Below are 23,045 nucleotides of genomic sequence, written 5' to 3' on the forward strand. Positions count from 1 at the left end.
CCCCCCCCCCCACCCCAATAAGCAGTTTATCACATTTTGGGAGTCTTACCAAGCTGGTAGGTGAAAATGGTATTTCAGGATGGTTTGATTTGCATCTGTCAGTGTCTTTACTTCTTCTGCAGCCTCTTTTACTTTGAAGGTTTCTCCTTCCTCTAGCCAATCCCTAGCCTTCCTTTGAGGTCAAGCTCCAGACATTACTTCCACAGGAAGCCTTCCTTGGTAACGTTGCTGTGCCCCTCTCTGGCTACCGAGGTTGTGTTTGGTGTTTTTCACTGTATCTTCCTGATACTTACGTATTTGAGCTTTCCACCTTTGAGTATAATCTGATTATTTTCTTCTCTAGACTTGAGGGCAAGGACCTCCTCATCGTATCATCCTCTCTACCTTCCCATCCCCACCAAAAAGGTTTCTGACTTTTTAAAAATCAGTTTTAGTTCTTTTCTCTTGGAGGCTTCCAGTCCAGAGCCTTATTTCCAGCTATCTTTCTTCCAAAAGATTTTAGCTGCTGAAAGCTTAAGGTTGAGGTTACCAACATGAGTTCCCCAAAAGAGTTTCATGGATAAATATGTTTGAGAAACATAAACCTAAACAAAACAGGATTTTTATTTGATGATGGGATCTGGCAGGGGGCAGAAAAACATGTTAAATTTTGTGGAATACAACTTGGAAAACTTGGAAAAAAGGCTTATGGTATATTCCCTTCCATAAATATTTGCAGTTAAATAGAGTCCTGAAGATGTAAAAGGGTTGAATATTACAGTAGCTGAAATTCTACCATTAACGTAATCATTGACCAATGTGCTTTAGAGCCCTGATTTTCGCTCTTCACTGTATCAGGGTTATCAGGGGGAGATTTTAGAAACTATATATATGTGGCCAGCCTTCAGACTGTAAATAACATAATTTCTTACTGTGATCACTTTTCCTATATTTTTAATTATATGAATTATGTTTTGAGTAAAAAAAGTATCAATGCACATTAATATCTTCTCAGCTAGTAAAGTGTAAGTTCACTTTATTTTTCACTATCAGTAATCTTTGTTAATATGTAACAGAAATGTGTATTTCAGAATATCAGCAAGTGTGCGGGTTATTTCATGCCTTAGCAGAGTTCATTGTATATGATGTGGATTGTGCAGGAAATTCAACCAACCTCTGTAAGACATTTGTGTTCAAGGAGAGGTTAGCTAATTGGCTCTCTTCTTCCTAACTGAAAGTTGGTAGAATTAGGACAGAGGAACAGACTAGGTCTTGGCCTGTGTAGCTTAATCATTAAAATTGAGGCTTAGTGCCCTGAGTATTTACAGTTCTCAAGCAGGAGTGAAATATATAGCTAACTTAGGAATGTTAGGAGTCTGTAGTGGGCAAGTCCTAGATTAAGAGCAGGAGATAGAATTTTGATCCTGGCACCAGTCTATTAGCTTTATAAACTTGAGCAAGTAACCTAAGCTCTCTCTATTTATCAGCCTCTTTGACTTTGAAATAGGTGTAATAATGTCTGCTTTTCCTTGCTTACATAATTTTTAGGAAGATCAAATTAATCTATAATTTACATAATTTAAAGCAGCATAATTCTGATTTTTCAGCCACAATGATCATTATGTAAATGCCACTATTATTTACTAAATTATGTACCTAAAATGGTACTACTTTGGGCACTTCAGAGTAGGTTCCTTTATAAAATAGACCGCTAAAGGAACTGAAGATTTGTTCAATTTAACTCTTGCTTATGTAGTTTTTATTGTTGTTTTTAAGCCAATCTCTTGGAGGAAGTGACAGTTTTGAATTTCTTTACTTTCTTTTAAGAGGTATTTTTGTAGTGGAGAAAATAATAAAAACTATGATCTTTAAAAGTACAAGCTTACAGTGTCACTGTTGCCAACATTCATGAACTTTGTTGGTTAATTTGTTTAAAGAGTCACTTTTGAATATTGGTCAACACATTCATTGAGCACTTGCTAAGTGGGCATCCTGCTAGGTTCTGGGGAGCCATAGGTGATTAAAAAGGGTTCCCAGGGTGCCTGGGTGGCTCAGTCGGTTAAGCGTCTGCCTTCGGCTCAGGTCATGATCCCAGGGTACTGGGATCGAGTCCCACATTAGGCTTCCTGCTCCGTGGGGAGCCTGCTTCTCCCCCTCTCTCTGCCTGCCACTCTGCCTACTTGTGCTCTCTGTCAAATAAATAAAATCTTAAAAAATAAAAATAAAAAAATAAAAAGGGTTCCCAAATGTTTGGAGAAAATATATTAAATTGTGTTATAACTGTTTATAAGTAGTCTATGGGAATACAGAGAAGGGAGAGAAAATTTTGGGAAAGGGCAAGAATGAAAGGGAAAAAGAAGACCTTTGAATTTTTTCAACTTTTAAGTAGACTTTCTAGTGATCTTTTTAAAGTTTAGATTTTCAGTTATGAAATATTTTTGCCACATTGAAAGCTTTCAAAATAGACACCTATATCTCCAGCTACTGAGCCTTAACAGATATAATATTTGCCACATTTGCTTGAAATATTTTTAAAGGAAATGTTATAATTAAAGGCCTGCCCTTCCACCTTTTCCCCCTCCGTGTCCCTAGAGGTAACCTCTAGCCTGCAGCTGTTATATGTATGTGTATGCACATATGTATACACAAATGTATCTTTCTCATGCCTGTGTTATACATAATATGACCATGTCCATAAAAAGTACACTATTTTGTGTGTCTTAAAAAAGTTACATCAATAATACATTCTTTAGACTGTGCGCCTGTTCTTTAGAAATTTGCTTTTCTTACTATTGGTTTTGAAACTTATTTGGTATGTGTTAATTCACTTTAAGTGCCATCTAGTATTACATTGTTTGGATAATTAGGTTTCCAGTTTTTTTAATTAAAAAATGCAATTAGAATACAAATAATATTTCCATAAGCATTGAATAGCTCCCCTATGCTGTCATTAGTACTTGGTAGACTTTTACATTTTTACCAATGTGATGAGCGTGAAATGATATCTTTTAAGTTCAGGATAGTTTGATTAAATATTAAAGAATAAGGAAGAATTTACATGTGAATGGGAGAGAGCCGTACTAGCAAGACAGGGGGAAGTTAATCTTTTTGCCAACAAAAAGAACTTAAATGTTTTTGATTGTAATCCACAGTCAGAAAAATTTTACATCATGACTAAGTACATATGCTCATATTTGAAATAAAAGATAACATGAAACAACTGAGCTAGTTACATGTAGTAGAGTTGTTTTTTTTCTTAATATGGGTCGTGATCAGTAAATTGATGTGACAACCATTTTAAGGGCAGTTTGGAAATCATTGCTCAAGAATACGGATATAGAAGCTAAATAGGTAGGCCGGACCTTATAAAGGTATAAAGGTATTAAATGTCACGTGCAGGAGTTGGCTTTATGTCCTAGTAATTTTCAGTCGTTTTTAGCAGGAGAATACAACTGTCAGTCCTACTCTCTATCCCCACAAGAGTGGAGTGAAGGGTGAATTTTTCTGAGACGTTAGCATTCTGGGGCTAGTATAAAGGCAGGCTTCTGATAGTGGTGGTTAGGTTGGCGGAATGGGAAATAAAGACTGAAGGAAGTAGTTAGCAGTGTTGGAGGCGGGCTATTACATGAGACCAGCTAAGTTGATGTTGTCCAGAAGTCAGGCGGTGGCAGCATGAATGTGAGGGACAGATGGGAGAAGCAGCTTACAGGTATATTTACTGTACTTTGCCACTGACCGGCAATGGAGATTGAGTGTGAGGGAAGAATAAAGGGGACACCTGGGTTTATTCTGTTGATTATATAAATATAAGTATTATTAACTGATATATGAGACTGGGAAGAGCAAATTTGAAGGAGGAATATGTCATCAGATTTGGATGGTTTTGGGGAGAGGTACTTGATCTACCAGTGGGGGGATTTAATGTAGGCCTTTGAAGATTTGGGCCTTTAGCTCAAGAGAATGGCGTGAGTTGACAGTATGTATTTCATAGTTACTGGTGCGTACTTGAGAGATCAAGTCCCTGGAGTGGGGAGATAAGGAAAATGAAGTGGGAGCAGATAAGTTAAAGATGGAACCTGAGCAATCCCAACATATGAAGGAGTAGGTAAACAGAATAAAAAGAGGAGGGGCGCTTGGGTAACGCAGTTGTTAAGCGTCTGCCTTCGGCTCAGGGCGTGATCCCGGGGTTCCAGGATCGAGCCCCACATGGGGCTCCTCCGCTGGGAGCCTGCTTCTTCCTCTCCCACTCCCTCTGCTTGTGTTCCCTCTCTTGCTGGCTGTCTCTCCGTCAAATAAATAAATAAAATCTTAAAAAAAAAAAATGCAGAAGCAGAAAGAGAATGATGGAGAAAGTAAAGTTAAGCACCTAGGAGAAAGGAGAGTGAAACTGAAATGATCCCAGATAAATGCCAAATATAGCTAAAGAAATACTTAGTTTTCACTGTACCAGGCCTGATCATGCTAGGTGGAATAGTTTACTTTCTAGCTGTTGACTAGGTGTTACTAATCATTTTAAGGCGATTCTTCCTGTATGTTTACACTTAACATTTATTGTACCATTTAGTTAAGCGGGTATGCTTTTAGGAGTGCTTAGGGGCGCCTGGGTGGCTCAGTCATTAAGCGTCTGCCTTCGGCTCAGGGCGTGATCCCAGCGTTCTGGGATCGAGCCCCACATCAGACTCCTCCGCTAGGAGCCTGCTTCTTCCTCTCCCACTCCCCCTGCTTGTGTTCCCTCTCTCGCTGGCTGTCTCTCTCTCTGTCAAATATATAAATAAAATCTTTAAAAAAAATGCTTAAATTATGAATCGTGAGTTTTATGTACCAAATTGTCATTGTTTCAGAAAGTTTGTGCATTTCTTACGTGTTAAATTTAAAAAGACCTATTTCCTTCCCTTATTGAGCTTTCATGTGAATTAGTACATAGAGTACAAAGTAGTAACATTCAACTGACTAGTAAAACAAGTCTTAAACATTTGTATTTGTAATAAACTCAAGTAAAAATATCTATGATATTTTAATAAAAGTGGTTGGATCATTTAGGAAATAGCCTATCACATCTAACTTTAAAGTAGGCAAATTTTTGTTGGTTCAGAATCAAGTAAAACCGTACTAACCATCTCTCAGTAATACGGATCAAGTAAATATCTATGCATATAGATCTTTCACAGAAAGCCTTGAAGCTAGAGACCCCAGGGAGAGAGTAGAGATGAAGAGCATCCTGATCCATATTTACTGAGAGATGGTTAGTACGGTTTTAATTTGTAATTGGATAATGATAGTATAATAATCTGAATGCTAATGCTATGTTCATTTATATTCAGAAATTCTCTTAAAACAGTTTTTCAAACCTGTTTTTTTTTTTTAATTAAAGTAAATGAAGGATTATCTAATTATGACCTTGGTCACTGCTTTCCTTTAAAAAAATATTTTTGATGTTGGTATGGTCTAAATATGAAGCTTATGTCTAGGTGTCAAAGTGTTGTACAGATGATGAGATCTAGTGTGTCTTTGTGAGTTAACATCTATATATTAATTATCAAATAGCCAAATGTGTCCTGACCTCCTCTCTTGATTGCCCTTAGATTATAGAGTGAGGGCAAAACTATTTTAAAACTCTTGACCCCGTATTCATAAACCAAAGACTGGAAAGGTAGATATCAAAATATTAACATAAACTGTTCTGGGACAATAAGATTATATTTATTTTAAATTTTCTTTATGTATCTTCCATGTTTTGTTATAAATTTTTTTAAAAGATAAAATACATATTAAGGATGCTATCTAAAATTTGGTTTTACTTTATTGTTCAGTAATAATCTAAAACAAAAGAATATACTTAAGATTGTCTTTTGGACAGGTACTTGAAAAACTGATACTGTGTCATTAAGAGGCAGGGTATAAGGGAAGTTGGAGAAGGAAAGAAAATAACGTTTTTTAATTCTCACATTCATTCTACTGGACATATTTCCTAGTTGATTAAACGGATGTGAACTTCTCTCTCAACATTTTACTTTATGGATTATTTCGAAGACATATACTTTAAAAGGAGAATAGTAATGGTAAAATAGTGACATTGTAAAAATGTCACTCCAATGGACTGGGAAAGATAATTCTTGAAGGATATATGTCTTTATATCTAAGAGTTACCCAATTTCAGGGAGCTAACCCAGCCTTTGTTTGGATTGCGTGGGGTAAATTCCAAATAGAGTTCATAAATGTGAATAGAAGAGAGCTGCAAATCCAAGTGGAACAAAGGTCATCTAGCTGCCTTCTAAAATACTAGTTTAGCTTTGGTCTTCAAGTAGCCACATGTGATGTGTTAAAAATCCATTAAAAAAACCCTCAAGTTGAAAAATAAGCAAATTTTGAGATTCTGTTAACTACATGATTCAGGAAACTTAATGCTGCTGTATTTGGTATTGAAACCAAATTATGATTTTCTGAAATCAGACTTTCTAGTTCAGTTTGAATTCGTAGTCATAAAAATGTGCCTTAAAAAAAAAACCCATTGTATTTTTCATAAGGCTTTTTAAAGAGCTACGTTATAATGTGTAATATATGTCCTATAATGAGACAGAGTTTGTTTTATCTTGATATAGCTTGCATTGAAAGGCTCTAGCTACAGTGGACTGCTTGAACGGCATCATATTCACACCAAAAATGTAGAGCACATTCTAGATAGTTTACGGTAAGTTAATGGGTTTGGATACTTGATGGGCTTTTGTATTCAGGACTTCCAGTTTTTAATTTTGCTAGCAGATGATCCTGAGATTTTTAGTAAAGATTGCCATTATAAAATCATTTTCAGAAAATTATATTGTTAATGGAGTTGATATCATAGTGTTTCTAAGGAAATTTTTATTGTACTCTGAAAATTTCACAGATTTTCAGTTAATATTTGGCCTGAGAAGTGCCTTTTCTACAGAGAGAATTCTGTATACATTAGGCTTCAATTGTATGTATAATGTTTTATTAAACTGAAAACTTGATCATATGGGTGTTCATTAAAATATTCTTTGAATGTCTAAAAATTATGGGAACTTGAGTTAATTAATGCAGTCAGTGAATAAGTTTATATGAGAATCAGTGTGCGAACATGCAAAGTAGAAAGTATTTTAGTCACTGTTTCAGTGTCTGACACTGAATGAGTATTTGTTGGATTTAAAATAATGACTTTTATAATTTACTTTTTAATTAAAGTCTCTTGAGTTTTGTTATACTTCTCGACCATTTTTGTATTAGTGAATTTTAGCATCAGAGGAATAGAGAAGATGAAATGAAATTCTAATCTATTGATACTGCTGTTTGTCAGGAGCAAAAACGAGATGTTTTTGAAGCACATGGAGTTTCGGGATAGTCATTAACTTTCAGTTTATTCATATACTTCCTGACCATAGTAAATCGGCTGTCATAATTAAATAAATGAAAATGAAGTTAACCTTGCAAAACTAAACATTAATTTGTTTATAAAACAAGTTTGGTTATTTTACATCATTGTAATAACCTGCCTCTCAAAACATCCTTCATGTTATTAGTGGACCTTTTATAAAACCTTTACTTTTTTATCCTAGGAATGAGGGAATTGAGGTTCGTCTAGTAAAGAGGAGAGAATATGATGAAGAGGCTGTTCGATGGGCAGACGCTGTCATAGCTGCAGGAGGTAATAGTTTCACAGAGGTAAAGATGTTGGAATATGGAAACGCTCTTTACTGTGCATTTCCAGATACCCTATGCTCTAGCTGTAATGAAGCCTTCAGAATCCTACCACGAGGTGCATTTTGGGATTTTTAGGATAAGATTTAAAATATCTGCTATATATAACATTTCACTTTTTCAGTGAATGATGTTATTGTGAGGTTCTGTGTCTATTTCTGTGTGTATATTTAAGGTGTACATTTAACTTCAAATATGATTCAAAGGATGAGTTGTAACTATTTTGGTTTAGTTACGCCACTCTTAAGCAATTTCAAAACTTTTTTTTTTTTTTTAAGAGTTCAATGAGATTAGATAAATTCCATCCAACCGTGGCTCTAATATACTTACAGCTATTTTTCCTGGGCTTTATTATTAAGTAAGTGGATATTGTTGCTAAAGCTTTAAATTGATAGCATTTGTTAGAAAAATCTGCACTGGACGCTTTGTTGGATGTATTCTGATTATGAATTTGGACTGATGTTATGACAGAAGCAAAGAGATTTGTTAGTAGAAGTGATAGGATTAGAGCAGTGGTTCCCAGCTGGGGGGCTGCTACGGGGCATTTAGCAGGTAGAGGCCATGGCTACTGCTAAACGTCCTGTAATGCTCAGGACCCCCTCCCCCAACAAAAAATTATCTGCCCTAAAATGTCAGTTGTGCCACTGTTGAGAAATCCTGGATTAGGGATAACGGGTAGAAAGGAAGTGGAAGAGACTGTGGTGGTCAGCAGGGTGGAGTAGGAGTGTGATTGTTGAAACAAAAGTACTCGTGTTCAAAATGATGTTAAAAACTAGTTTTGTAACAAATCTGGTTATGTCTTATGTCCTTTAGGTGATGGCACGATGCTTCTGGCAGCAAGTAAGGTCTTAGACAGACTTAAACCAGTTATTGGAGTAAACACTGATCCGGAACGGTAAGGAAAAACGTGTTCTTTTTGTTTGGTATGTGTGTGTTATACATACAGTTATTCTTTGCTTTGCATAGTATCTATTTCTGATAAGTCTTAAATTTGGGGAGCTCTTTATTTTCTCTACTGTAGTCACATCGCTGTGCTCTGTTGCTACAGGGAGTTTACTGTGGTGCATCATGTTTAAGTGGAAGTATCATTGCTCCTGGTTATCCTGAATCTTAGAACCGTGCTCCAGAAACATTTTAGAGATGAAATTCAGGCATGTACAATTCGTTTCTACTTTTAGTAGAATTTTCTTCTATGGGGTGGTTTTCAAGGACCTAGCTCTTATGTGTAGCTCAGGCATGAGATATATATATGTGTTTAGCTACTACTGGTGGTAGAAAATTATGATATGGGATGGACAAGTCTTCACATTGGACTTCCCAGGTAGTCTGGGAGTAGTACCTTTTGGCAGAATAGACCTGAGCCCTTGACCTAGTTGGTTATTGGTGACCTTTGGTATTGCTGAAGAGGTATGAGTTCATGTCCCATCTTCTGCTCTTCCTTGTCTCTCATCTACATTCCTGGTTATGCCTCTGCTGATTTTCTAGGTGACTTCATTGACTTAATGAAGAGACCAAACCCTGTCATCACTTCTTTTTTTCTTTCCTCAGCTTCATTGACATTTAGCATCATTCTATTCCAGCCACCCACAGCCATGACCATACCTGGACTTTATGATCATCTAGAATTGCCCCATCTCTCAAATCTTAGTTCCACTCTGACCACAGCCTCCTACTCTTAACAGCGGTCTTATTTCCTCAATCCTGCTAAATCTGCCCTTTGGTTTTCAGAGTGTTGAACCCCTCTATTTTCTTAATTTTCCCTCACTTCATTCACATTCTTGACAAAAGTCGCTCTTTCCTTTCTCCCTTTCTCTCTCTTTCTTTCTCTTCCTGTGGTGGGGGGAGAGGGAGAGAGAGAGAGAGAATCTTAAGCAGGCTCCACACCTAGTGTGGAGCCCATGCAGGACTCGATCTCAAAACCATGAGCCCAAATCAAGAATTGGACGCTTAACCAGCTGAGCCACCCAGGATCCCCTCTTGACAAATCTCTTAAACATTTTGTACCATTGTCTTTCTGCTCAATCCCGCATCAGTCGGTCACCCTTTTTATTCCTTCATTAGCACTGCTGAGGCCATTTGGGGGAACAAAATAGAAACTTAAGCTTGGCGGCTTGTTTGGGCCCAAATTTACTTCCAATTTGTCATTTCTAGCACTTAGAACTTGACCCTCAGAGTTGTTCAAAAAACTTCGCGTGGCTCAGGTCTTCCTCTCTCTTCCCCATTCTCTGCAATAGCTTCTTCAAAGTTATTTAATTTCTGTATGCTCCTTGCTTTCCTTACTTTTCCTCCTTCAGCATTAGGCTTCTCTTACTTCATAAAGGAGATGGAAATCATTGGACTTTTCAACTTTTCCCTGGCTTTGAAAGAAAATCTTGTTCTGTTATTTGTTCCCTTTCTTCCCCTCTCTCCAACATGCTTCCTCGGAGGCTAAAACCTTTTTCAAGACTATCCTCTTTTAAGAAAATTTAATAAATCCTTTACCCTGTGTCTTTCTCTTGGTTATTATTCTTTTTTTTCCTCTTTACCCCGTATCTTGGTATCTCTACGTCCTTATTTAAGTTATTGTTTTGCCATCTTTGCCATCTTTTCTGGATTGCCTCCAACCAGTTCATATTGACATTCTTTTTGCCTTACCAGTGATGTCCTGGTTACTGAACTTAATGAACATTTCAGTCCTTGTCTTACTTGATTTCTGGGAAATTTTTGCTCCATTGTTGCATCTGTACTTCTTTGGCATTTATAACCTTCTCCCCCTTTCTTCCTACCCTGGTGGCTACTTCTTTGTCTCTTTTGAAGGATGTTATATTTAAGTCACTGCTTAAATAATGGCATTTTCACATATCCTCTGGGCCATCTTTCTCTCTTTAACTTTTTATACTGTCTCCAGAATAACTGATTAATATCTGTAGTTGAACTTAAATCCTGGTGACTCCAAAATATTTATAGCCAACATTGATCTTGCTTCCACTCTCATCCTTATTTACATTTTCTTCCCACTGTAGCCAGAGTAATCATTTTATGAAAGCTTGATAATATTATCTGACTTCTCTGCTCAGAATCTTATGGTGGCTCCCCGTCTAACCCAGGATAAAATCTAATTCTTTACTCTGACTTGGGCGCCAACTCACCCTGGTTTGCCAGGGACTTCCCTAGTTTTAGCACTGAAAGTTCCATGTCCTGGGAAAATTGTCAGTCCTAGGCAAACTTGGACAGTTGGTCACCTGAACAGTGACATAGAAGACACTACATTTTCTGGTCCCTGGCTATCCTTCTCTCCTGTTATTTTTCTCTTTCTTCATGCTATTCTAGCCATACTTTCCTCTACTTGAAAGTATCCAGTGGCATTAACAATGTAGCATGTCTGGCTGACTCAGTCTTAGAGCATGGGACCCTTAATTTCGGGGTTTAAGTTAAACAAGAGTTTAAATCCTATATTGGGCATGGAGCCTACTTAAAAAAAAGAAAAAAAAAACGGCAACATGTCTACAAATGAAACCGTTTCCTTTCCCTTCCCCTACCATACTTGATGAATGGAACCAACGTGTGCTGAAGCAGGGCCCACCCGCCCCTCACCCCCTTTATCACATTGGTCTATGGCTCTAGTGCTGAGTTCTTGGGAGCTTACCTTTGAGTCCATCTCTTGCCATCCTCACTGCTACTGAACACAGGCCTTTGTAATTTGTTGTTTAAATTACCGCAGTAGCTTCCAGTCTTGCTCGTTCCAACCCATCCATTACACTTTATCTTCATGTTCTTTCTGAAGTACAAATCTGATTGTATCTCCTTCTGAATTAAAATCTTTTAGGGTTTTTCCATGACCTTCAGAATATGTTGCAAATTCCTTAGTATAGTAATATGATCTTTCACCATCTGTTGCCTATTTGGTTTTTTAGTTTCATTGATCCTCATTTACTCGTAGGCACTATACTTTCTTAAGTTAAGAAATAATTACTGAAGTCCTTCTAGGAACAGCCTAGGATTCTTCCTAAGGCTGTTGTTGTTTTTTTTTTTTGAATTGCATTTTTTACCCAGTTTTGTTGAGCTATAACTGACATACAGATTGCATAAATTTAAGGTGTACCGCTTTAATAACTTAGACATAATGTGAAATGATTACCACAGTAAACTTAGTGTACATTTATCATCTCATATAGATATGAGAAAAAAGTGTTTTTCTGGCGATGAGAACTCTTAGGATCTACTCTCTTAATAACTCAAATATACAGTAGTATTAACTATAGGCCTTACGTTGTATTGTTACATCCCCAGTATTTGTTTATCTTATAATTGGAAGTTTTTACCTTTGACCACCTTCACCTAATACCTCCACTAACCACTCTGACCTTAAGTGTAACTGTCAGGTATGAGCATCTGCTAACACCATGGATGGAGGCTTTTCCACTGGTGAGGAGGTTTGTTGATACTCGAAACAGTAGGTTATGAAAGAGTAAGAGGAAGAGTTCTCCAGAAGGTGCATATTGTTTTCATGCCCTTATACATGCTTTTGCCTAGAGTGCCCTTATACCACTTACTCAGTTGTGTAGTTGTTCATTGAAGACTGCTGCCTCTCCTGGACTCTGACTATAATTCTCTGTAGAGAGCATATTATTTTCTGCTTGGTTGTCTCTTCCATTAGACTATAAAGTTCTTGAGTATAGGATTGTATTTTAATTCCTCTAACACTGATACGGTATTATACATAGTCCACAAACAACCTTTGAAATGAGTGATTAAATGATCTTAGGGAGTAGGGCTAGGACCCCAACCTAGCTGGGTAAGTATTTCTTTTTTTTTTTTTAAGATTTTATTTATTTATTTGACAGAGAGACAGCCAGTGAGAGAGGGAACACAAGCAGGGGGAGTGGGAGAGGAAGAAGCAGACTCCCAGTAGAGCAGGGAGCCCGATGCAGGGCTTGATCCCAGGACCCTGGGATCACGCCCTGAACCGAAGGCAGACGCTTAACGACTGAGCCACCCAGGCGCCCCAATATTTCTTGAATATAAGTAATCGAGATCATTGGTTCAGTAATTATTTTTTGATTGCCTTCAGTGTTGATGCGTTTATATTTTAGAACTTCTTAATGGCATATTTCTGTATCATTAAGAGATTCTTTAGTGATCACATTGTATACAGGTTGTTGAAATATATTTTCCTTCAAAAAGCTGGCTTACTACTCATATAAGCTTATGGGAATTTTGAAACTGGTAAACGGGCAGTATTGCTTCTCTAATTTCTACCTAGAATAATAGGCTTTAGAAGTCGTTTGGTTTCTCTTCTTGTCTCCAGGCCAATAGTGTATTAAGCCTCCTAGCTTGTTTGGTAATTCAGGTTGCCTGACTTCTTTTTCTTAAGTACTCTGATGACTCACAAGGCTTAAATAAGCCCAGAAGTTAATTTCAATTTAAATTTCCTCTCCTCAGTATTAGTTATCAAATGCTGCATAACAGATCAGACCAGAAATTAGAGGCTTCAACAGTAATAATCAGTTATTATTGCTCATGGTTTCTGTGTATCTGGAATTCAGAAGCTTGGCTGGGTGGTTTGGTTTGACATCTCTCATGAGGTTTTAGTCAGCAGGGCCTGCCGGCACCTGAAGGCTGGACTTGGGCTGGAGGATACCCTTCTAAGATGGTTCACTTACATGGACTCATCTAAATTAAATATAAAACTTCGGTGTGTCTTGTCTGTATTCTGCGTTCAGTTTATTGAGCCCAGTAAATAATTATGACATTTGAATGCTTCGTAATTAAAATGGGATAGAAGGCATGTGGTAGCTAGCCTCCAGGGTAGCTGCCTAGCATTCACTCCTTTATGTGGTTCTCTCCCTGCTTCTGTATTCCGTCAGGGTTGGCCTGTGTGACCCGTGGAATATGGTATGACAGTGTGTGGATTCCAAGGCCGGGTCATAAATGGTATTACAGCTTTTGTATTAGTCTGTTGGATTGCTCGTTCTGGGGTAAGTCAGCTAGCATGACGTGAGGATACTCAAGCAGCCCTGTGGAGAAGCTCTCATGGGGAAGAATTGAGGCCTGTTGCCAATTGCTCGCACCAATTTGGCAGCCTTGTGAGTGAGCCACATTGAAAGTGAATCCTCCAGGCCAAGTTAAGCCTTCCGGTGCTAACAGCCCTGGCTGGGCTCTGCCTATAATCTCATGAGAGATTGTTCTCTCTCGGTGTTGTAGACCTGTAGTGGACCCTAGCAGGTATTGTTCTATCAAATGACTGTTGATACCCTCTATATACTTAGCACCATGTAAAAGTGTTGCAGTGAATATAAAAATTAAAAAACTTAGGGCCTAGTCTTAATTTCAGTGTTGATCCTCACAGATAAAGAAATTGACCTGTCACAACTTGGTAAAAGACTTTTTTTCTGTTCTTCATGCTTATAAGTTAATGTACAGTTATTAAGAGTTTGTTTTGCCAAGTCTCCTCTTAACCTTTCCTTCAAGATCAAAGCATCATGTAAATGATGATGATTGAGCTTTCTGGACACATTTCCTCATGTTAGGTGCCACGTTCTCTCATCTTCCTGTATCAGCTTTAGGCAATGTTAACACTTTTTAATTTGCAATTAAAAAAAAAATTTGTCTTCTATGTCAAGCCCTTAACTCCCTGAAGGCAGTTCACCCTTATATATTTTTTGAATAAATGATAGGATTGGATTAGCTTTATGATTTCTCTTTATGACTTAGAATATCTTAAATGATATTTAAAAGGGATTTATGGTTCACTTTCACATATAGTGTGATTCGTCACAATAACCTTTTGAGATTAGTGGTTTTATCACCCTTTTAGAGATGCGAAAGCTGATGCTAAAGTGACTTGCCCAAAGTTTATGTTAAATAATTTAAAGGTAGGGTGCAAACACCACTATACCTTTAGGTAATTTTGTAGGGTAATCAATCGGTGGCACGTGTGCTGTTTAGTTTCACTGTGTTGTGGAAACTTTAGTAGTGTGTTTTATGGCATTGAAGCTGGGTATAAAACCACTATTTCTATTTGGTTTTTTGTCTTACTGAAAGTACAGAAAATTTTGTGGCAAAAAAAAAAATGAAGTATAAAACAGAAATTTACAAAATTTCATGTCTGGCTTTTGTAGTTTAGTGATACCTTTTGCATTAATTTTTTTCTTTTTTCCTTTTTCTTCCCTTTACACCACTACAAATCTCGTAAAGGTCCGAGGGTCATTTATGTCTTCCTGTTCGATATACACATTCCTTCCCAGAAGCCTTACAGAAGTTCTATCGTGGTGAGTTCAGGTAGGAATTTCTTACGGTCGTTTTATAAATACCTTTATGTGCCATTAGAAATGCTATTGTATAGAACAAGTTAGAGAATATTTGGCTTAGTGCATAGTTATGTATTACTTTTTATGGCTACTGTTATTAGCTGAGTCACACACACCTCTACCTTTCTTCTAGTCCAACTGGAACTGTGTAGAGAAACCCTGACAAATGCCACTTGGCCTGTAACCCAAATGCAAGTAGAGGGGTATTCTCCATCAGTGAGATAGAGGCCATGTTTCTATTTTCTTAACGTTGTTACATGTTCTTAGCAGTTTGGTAGAAAGCTAGTTGAAACTATTGGCCAAAAATAAGCGTTCACGTTCTGAGATTTTATATTTATATCCTCCTCTCCCATCCAGAATGCCCGAGGGTTGGGTTTACTCCACCGTTCTGAGGTTCCCAGTCTCTTTATTTTACATATTTAAGTGTTTCTTTAGTAGGGGGCTGTTTTGTCATATTTCTTTCACTTAATTTGTTCAGTGGTCAGACTATCCTGAAAAGAGAAGAGTGGAGGGAGGAGCTGAGATGGGGTTGGTGATTATAGTAGAGAGAGCCAAGTTGGACGACTTTTTATTTCCTAACTTGGACCAGATTTTTTAGTTTGAGAAAGCTTTTCTGTGTGTGTGTGTGTGTGTGTGTGTGTGAAATTGTATTAAATCTTATTGATTTCTGGAATCATTAGTAATGATTGTAGTTTCTGATCATTTCAGAAGTTTGGCACCTCTACAAATGACCAGTTTATAGCTACCAAGTGGGAGTGTATTTTTATATACTAATCTAGCAGAATCTGCCCCACTGGCTTTTTGATATATCAGTTTTTGGTTTTAAAATCAATGATACCCAATTTTTTTCCTTCTATCAAAAATGTCATTTAAGTTTTAGGTGTAATGTTAAATGTTATAAAATTTGTCATTGATTTCTTTTTTATTGTAAAAAAATCATCATTATAGAACTCCAGGAGAGGGAGTTTTGTCTAACCACCTTAACATAATATTGTTTTAATTTCAGAGTGTTTGTTTTGTTTTTGCATGTTATGCTCTCGTATGAGCAAAATACAACTAACTCTGTCTTACTCAGTATCTTAAATTTAATGGACACTTGATAAAGAATTTGACTTTAATTCAAGTTATGTGGGAGATTTTGTACAAATACATTAGATATTTCTATTATTTTTGAAAAGACAACTAAATCTCTGGATTTGTCTTTGAGGAGGAACCTGTGGGTGTTAGGTGTTTTGGTATAATTTGTTCATGGAATAACGAAGTTTTTAATATGAATTTTTTAATTTGGTGAAATTTTAATGCTAAGTTTATTTTATCTTAACATATCTGCTTTTCCTTCACTCTTCTAAGGTGGTTATGGAGGCAGCGAATCAGGTTGTACCTTGAAGGGACTGGCATAAACCCTGTTCCTGTGGACCTTCACGAACAGCAGCTAAGTTTGAATCAACACAGTAGAGCCTTCAACATTGAAAGAGTTCATGATGAAAGTAGGTAGATTGGGAATTAGACGTGTTTGGGCAATATTTAACTTCTTGTTCCTTTGATTTCTAATTTCTAGAAGTAATAATTTATAATTAACTTATTTGGGGATTTTAGTGCCACTGACCACATTTAAGAAAATACAGCGAACTACTTCAGGTGTAAAATGTAATATGACTAGATACAGAAATAAGAAATAAGTGTATTTCCAGAAGAAATATTTTCTAGGATGGGTTTGAAAACTTGTTGATTATGAAAGAATTATAAAATGTCTAAGAAAATAGTTGATATTTAAGGAAAGATTCTTGGCTTTAATCTTTGAAATGTCAAAAAAGAGAGCAGTAGAAATGACCTAATCTGTAGAAGATTTCTTAATAATTATACATTTGTATAATCATATTTAAATATATCTACCAGTGTTATAGTTGTTGATTAAAACCTTTTTGTTGGGAAATTTTGAATTGCAGCCTTTAGATTTGTGTTTCAGACATCTCTGTAAGCTGCTAAGAGAGTAGTAGTTTAAGGTGATATATGTTCGTTTTTTTTAATAAGTCTTAAGGTGAAGTCTTAAGCCATTTTTCCCACCTTTTCCAGTAATTTTAAGACTTTCATGATACAGGAAGACCCCAAGAGATCTTACTGACTACCTGTGGACTGTATAAAAAGATAATTTTTTCCTCCTGTGTTTCATTTCTTGGTTCAACTTATCAGGAAAAGCTACCTTTACATATCTGCTTTGTCTCTGTCTTGTCTCATTATTTTCAGAGTTTTTCATGGTGATTTATAGCTTTATAGGTTGGGCTTTTCTTAAACTATGTGTTCGTGTCATGTTTTAAAGATTCTAAATTTTTAGTTGGAAATCTTACTTTATCCCTAGCCAAAAGAAGTTATTGCTATCATCGGAGATGTTCGAGATTTGGCTTTGAATTCCAGCGGCTTTATAAGAAAGCTCTAGATCGGTATTCAGAGATTCATTGCTCAGATTCCTGTCTCAGATTTACTGTTTATTTAGTTTTACAAACTAAGGTAATATATATACAAACAAAATCACGTAGTTATTAAGTAACATCCAGGATGTACATATCTAATTAAGGGTATTTGTAGAAAAGAGAAAATGTTCAAAAAAATAATTCAAAGAGATTTCTCAAAACTTAGGTACCATTCTTGGAATTGAAAGGACTCACAAATACTTAGCGTAACTAATGATAAAAGATTTTATACCAAGCTATGTCAGAATACTAGGGATAAAATAAAGTTGCTGTAAGCTTCCAGAGAGGAAGTAGTGGTGGCGATTATTTTATATATGAAGAATCTGGACTCAAACTAGTTTGATTTCTCAGTAGTAACACTGGAAATCACTCTGCTTATTATAATATTTTTGTTAGTAACAATTGTATGACATTTACTTTGTCCAGGGACTACTGTAGAGGGCTTTTTTGTGAGTGTTTTTTGTTGTTTGATAGCTTTATTTTGTGAGGAAAAAATCTAGGAAGATTCCAAGGTGTATTTCTCATTTTTTCTAATTAAATTCTCATCAGGTTTGTAGGAAACATTTCTTAGGAAGCTACCATTTGGAATTTTGGAATAGAGGAGTAGGTTTTGAGATTAATAAATATGCCACCATGTTTGATCCCTGATTTAGCTTTCTAATTTAGAACAAAAGATTACAGAGAAAAAAAGTTTTAGTTTTCAGGTTTTTTTTTTTAATTTTTTTAAATTTATTTTTTTAATAATAATTTTTTATTATGTGATGTTAGTCACCATACAGTACATCCCTGGTTTTTGATGTAAAGTTCCATGACTCATTACTTGTGTATAACGCCCAGTGCACCATGCAATACGTGCCCTCCTTAATACCCGTCACCGGCCTATCCCATTCTCTCCCACCACCACCCCCCGCCCCCGAAGCCCTCAGTTTGTTTCCCAGAGTCCATAGTCTCTCATAGTTTTTTTTTTTTTTTTAACTTTTCAGATTAAAAAAAAAATCCTTTACTGGACTGTATTTGTGTACAAGTTAGGAATACATTTTTATTACCTGTATACTTTGAAGGGAAGATAGGGTTGGTTTATTATTAAAATTTTCATCACATAAACTAGTAACTAGATGTGGCAGTGTTCCTCCAGTGCTACTCTTGCTAAAAACACTCTAAGGTTTTCTGTTTGAGGAGGAAAAAAAAATCTGATCTCCAGTAGATAACAGATTTGGTTTCCAATATGAGCCATGCATGTAATTTGCTGCTTAAATCCAAAGTGGCTCCTGTGGAAGTACTTGATTATTTCCACATCTGAAGCTTGCAGAGAAAAATTAAGTGTGACAACAAGAATCTTATGAGATGGATAAGTCTTATTTCACCACTCTTCAAAAATTGTTTCAAGAAGAATTAAGGTTGGGGCGCCTGGGTGGCACAGCGGTTGGGCATCTGCCTTCAGCTTAGGGCGTGATCCCAGCGTTCTGGGATCAAGCCCCACATCAGGCTCCTCTGCTAGGAGCCTGCTTCTTCCTCTCCCACTCCCCCTGCTGGTGTTCCCTCTCTCGCAGGCTGTCTCTATCTCTGTCGAATAAATAAATAAAATCTTAAAAAAAAAAAAAAAAGAAGGTTTATTTTGGGGAGAAAGAGAGGCTTCATTGCCGATATGTTAGGTGATTTTGAGGTTCATTATGAATACTCTAAATATGAGATTTAACTTCTGTGTTAATGTTAAAGTATGGATTCTATTGAAACAAAAGTATGAATATTTTAATGTTTTATAAAATTTAAATCCTAATATTTCTAAAACTTAAACAAGTTGTTTTTCTTTTCATTACCTACAGGACCTGAGGCTTCAGGACCCCAGCTTTTGCCAGTGAGGGCACTAAATGAAGTCTTCATTGGGGAGAGTCTGTCATCCAGGTACTTTTAAACCTGTGTGCTTGAGTTTGGAATGTAATGTTTTAGTATTTTTTAGATATTTATTTGATTTCTACAACCTAAGAATTGTGAATAATTAATATGGTATAAGGGATAGAAGTGAATTATTTAATGAAATATTTCCAAAACCTTCTCACACATTTATAATACATGTTAAGAGGAAAGAAGGTTCTATGAGCAAAAAAGTTTGAAACCCCAGGTTAAACAAAGTTATTCAGGTTCTGTTACTACAGAGCCTAATCTATCATATAGGTACTTTATAAATGTTTAAGAGAATAATATACTAGGCATACATTTGCAGTTATAAAACTTTTATAGACAGTCCATATTAAAACTTCCCAACTAATTATCTTAATAAGGTTCCTTAAGGCTGATTTGTTTGCTTATTTTTATCCAGGATCCAGTTAAGGATTATGCATTGCATTTTGCCATTACGGCCCTTTAGAATTAAGAATCATTCCTTAGTCCCACCCCTGTTTTGTCATTCCTGATATTAATATTTTTGAATAGTCTAAGCCAGTTGCTTTGCAGAATATCCCTTGTTTTAGATTTGTATGATTTTTTTTTCTCTGCATAAGATTCAGACTAAACAATTTTTGGCAGAAATACTACTACATCATAAGCCGAGTGTATGGGCAGTTTAAGATTTGTAACCATTATTAGCAAAAACTAAGGTTAATAAAGTTCTTCATTAGGAGTATAAAAGTATAATATGGTTTTATTACTGAGGAAATCTGTTTTGTGGGTGTTGAATATAATTTAGCCTTAAATGGTCAGCAGAATTTTTTTTTTCAAAACTTTCATGTGATATTACCAGTTATAAAATGACTGCCATAATGTAATGTTTTTTTAACTCCTGGTTGTCATTTAGAACTTGCCTTCTCATTTTTGTAGATATAAGTAAATTAGGGGTGGAAAACTAGAGATGAGTCTCTGTCCCACTTTGCTGCTCTCAGAACTGTGTGACCCTTTGAAGGTCATGTAGTTGTTTCGCTAGTTTACTGAGAGTCCCATATATTCTGAAATTCTGTTTGTTGATCTGTCTTTTCATAAGAAGTTTAATTATGGTGGGAAGTATTTGTCTTAATTAAAAAAGATATCTGTGTTTTACCCAATGACTAACTCAGTACTGAAAAGAACAAAGCCTGATTCAGTAGAATGCTTTGAACAATCTTTATCAGTCGTAATTATTTTGATTAATGTAATTTTAAATTTATTCAGTAAAATGTATGGTGTACCTGCTACGTGCTATATGCAAGTCACTAGGGATGTCAAGGTAAATAAAGGTAGTAAATAACATCTTATTTTTTTGAAGGGTGATAAAATACATAATTTTAAAAAGTAATTAAAAGTAAAATTCTTTGAAGAAATCAAATAAAAATATATTCTTTAAAGAACATAAAGTGTAAATATACTTATTTTAACATAGTAATAAGACCCATGCTATACATAAAACTGTTTTCTTTTGCTCTATATCAAGTTTGAAGCAATATGGAAATGAATAATGGATACTTTGTGATAGGGGAGGCAGGAAATGTAATTCTAATTAGTGATTAATCATGATTACTAAAAACATAAGGCAGAGAGCAACAACTTTCAATGAAATTGGAGAATGTCTGCATTAGATGACAAATGAAATCTTGCCATTTACAACAACATAGGTAGACCTAGAGGGCATTCTACTAAGTGAAATAAGTCAAAGACAATTACCTTGTGATTTCACTCAATTGTGGATTTTAAGAAACAAAACAAACAAATAGAAAGAAGAGAAAAAAGCAGACTTAAATACAGAGAACAAATTGGTAGTTGCCAGAGGGGAAAGGAGGTTAGGTGAATAGAGGGGATTAAGAGTAATACTTATCTTGATAAGGGCTGAGGAACGGATACAGTTGTTGAGTTACTATATTGTATACCTGAAACTAATACAACACTGTAGGTTAATTAAACTTGAATAAAAAATAATAAAATAGATGACAAAGGTAAAAAAGTTATTGAGTTTATGCTGATTCTAGAGAAGCCATTTAATGGCTTATGTTATCGTTTGTGTATTTTAAAGGTTATAACTTCCAAGAGCTTCTACTAGTGTTGCTTTGTAATTTGTACTTACTAAAAATCAAATAACTTAAAAAGGAGGAAAACTGGGATCAACTGACAGACTTCTGGGAATTCAGTGAAGTCCCACTAGATTATAGACTGATTTTTTTTTTTCTGTGGCAGCAGTGATTTGGTTAGTTTATCTCCAAATAATGTCTGATGCTGCTGCTTTTTGTGTTGAGCCTCCCCTTATATCCTTACTAAGATGAGGACAGCAGTGGGTTCGCTTCTGATGCTATTGAGAAAGTTTTCACTACAGGAGGTATTAGAACTTATTTTCAAGGACTCCTTAGGCAGAAAGGAAATGAATACTTGATGGCTGCTCTGTGTCAGGCTTTGTGTATACTGTGTGTATTACCACATTGCACGCTCAGAGCAACCCTGTGAGAAAGGTAGTTGTATGTATCCGTGAAAAAGTGACTGGGAGAGTTCACATAACTTGCCCATGGTCCTATCATTAGTTAGCATCAGAACTGTCATGTATACCCAGTACTTCTGACTCCAGGTCCTATATTGAGGCTTCACTGTGCCCTGGAAACTTAAGAGCTTTGCTTGGAAAATATGAAGTGCAGCAATATTATTCCTGCCTCATTTATAATGTTCTTAGATTTAAGAACATTTTAAAAGCCCAATTTTTTTTTGTTTTCTATTCTAACCTAGAATGTCTTATTCTTGGGCTGTAGCAGTGGACACTTTAAGAAGAAGTATACCCACTCTAAAGGGACTGTGAGTTTTATTGCTGCCTTAAAAGAAATAATTTCCCTGAAACAAAAATTCCGAGTTGACTAATCTTGATAAACCTGCATGTGAGAATGACACTAAATTTGCTCATCATTTTGGGCTCAACACCCCTTACCTGACTATACTTTTCTTCCTCTCCACCTGTTTCTCTTCTATCCCCACTTACCTCTAATCTCATTTGTTTCTATGTGATTCTGGCATAATAGCAGCCATTCCTATAGAGTTGACTGGCTTGTCTGAATGTAATAGGCTCCTAATTGCCTAAAATTCCTAATTTTGTAGGAAGACATAACAAAGCTATGAAATAGATTAAATGTGAATATGAGAGTCTGCTATCTTTTCTGAAGAATGGTGACTTCAGAGAAAACATGAAAAGAAGTTGTGCCATGTAAAACCTTTACAGATTGAGTTTGGCAGGAGAATTGAGGGTTAAGAGATAAATTATCCATTGAGTGTTAGTGTTTGCAAGCATGTCTAATAATTGTCATTATTGGAAAAGCTATATTAAGAATTTAACTTTTTTATTTGCTGGACAAAAATAACCCAGTGTTGATCAATGACACCATTATTTTAAGATATAGTTTTACAAAATAGGCTTTTACATGATTCAAGAGTTTTTTTTTTAATAACTGCAAATTTATATATTCATGCAGTTAAAGAAGTGTCACTTTTGCTGGTGTCAGAAAATCCATTTGATTTCATATTTATGAAATACTCTAAGAAATAGAAATTTTTAAAGAAATCATAATTCGAGTTTTATTCCTAGTTTTGTCCACTGATGCAGTACTAGTTGAGAATTTTCTTTAGAACTTTATCTCTCTTAGCTTACTATAAATTCAAA

General features: G+C 35.9%; 1 protein-coding gene across 4 annotated transcripts in view; it reads left to right on the plus strand.

Annotated features, from left to right (window-relative positions):
• NADK2 (NAD kinase 2, mitochondrial) overlaps positions 1 to 23,045 on the plus strand; it is a 42,385-nt gene that overhangs the window by 5,780 nt on the left and 13,560 nt on the right. For 2 of the 4 annotated variants that reach the window (XM_040630497.1, XM_008692635.2), the window contains exons 2-8: positions 6,579 to 6,667; positions 7,551 to 7,639; positions 8,506 to 8,587; positions 14,869 to 14,952; positions 16,332 to 16,468; positions 19,273 to 19,351; positions 22,124 to 22,189. In XM_040630497.1, coding sequence (XP_040486431.1) covers positions 6,579 to 6,667; positions 7,551 to 7,639; positions 8,506 to 8,587; positions 14,869 to 14,952; positions 16,332 to 16,468; positions 19,273 to 19,351; positions 22,124 to 22,189 — 626 coding nt within the window. Of the gene's footprint in view, positions 1 to 4,970; positions 5,222 to 6,578; positions 6,668 to 7,550; positions 7,640 to 8,505; positions 8,588 to 14,868; positions 14,953 to 16,331; positions 16,469 to 19,272; positions 19,352 to 22,123; positions 22,190 to 23,045 lie in introns of those variants that run through there. The other 2 variants (XM_008692633.2, XM_040630498.1) reach the window with 2 other exon arrangements.

This window comes from Ursus maritimus, unplaced genomic scaffold, assembly GCF_017311325.1.
Source record: "Ursus maritimus isolate PB19 unplaced genomic scaffold, ASM1731132v1 scaffold_15, whole genome shotgun sequence".
NCBI lineage: Eukaryota > Metazoa > Chordata > Mammalia > Carnivora > Ursidae > Ursus > Ursus maritimus.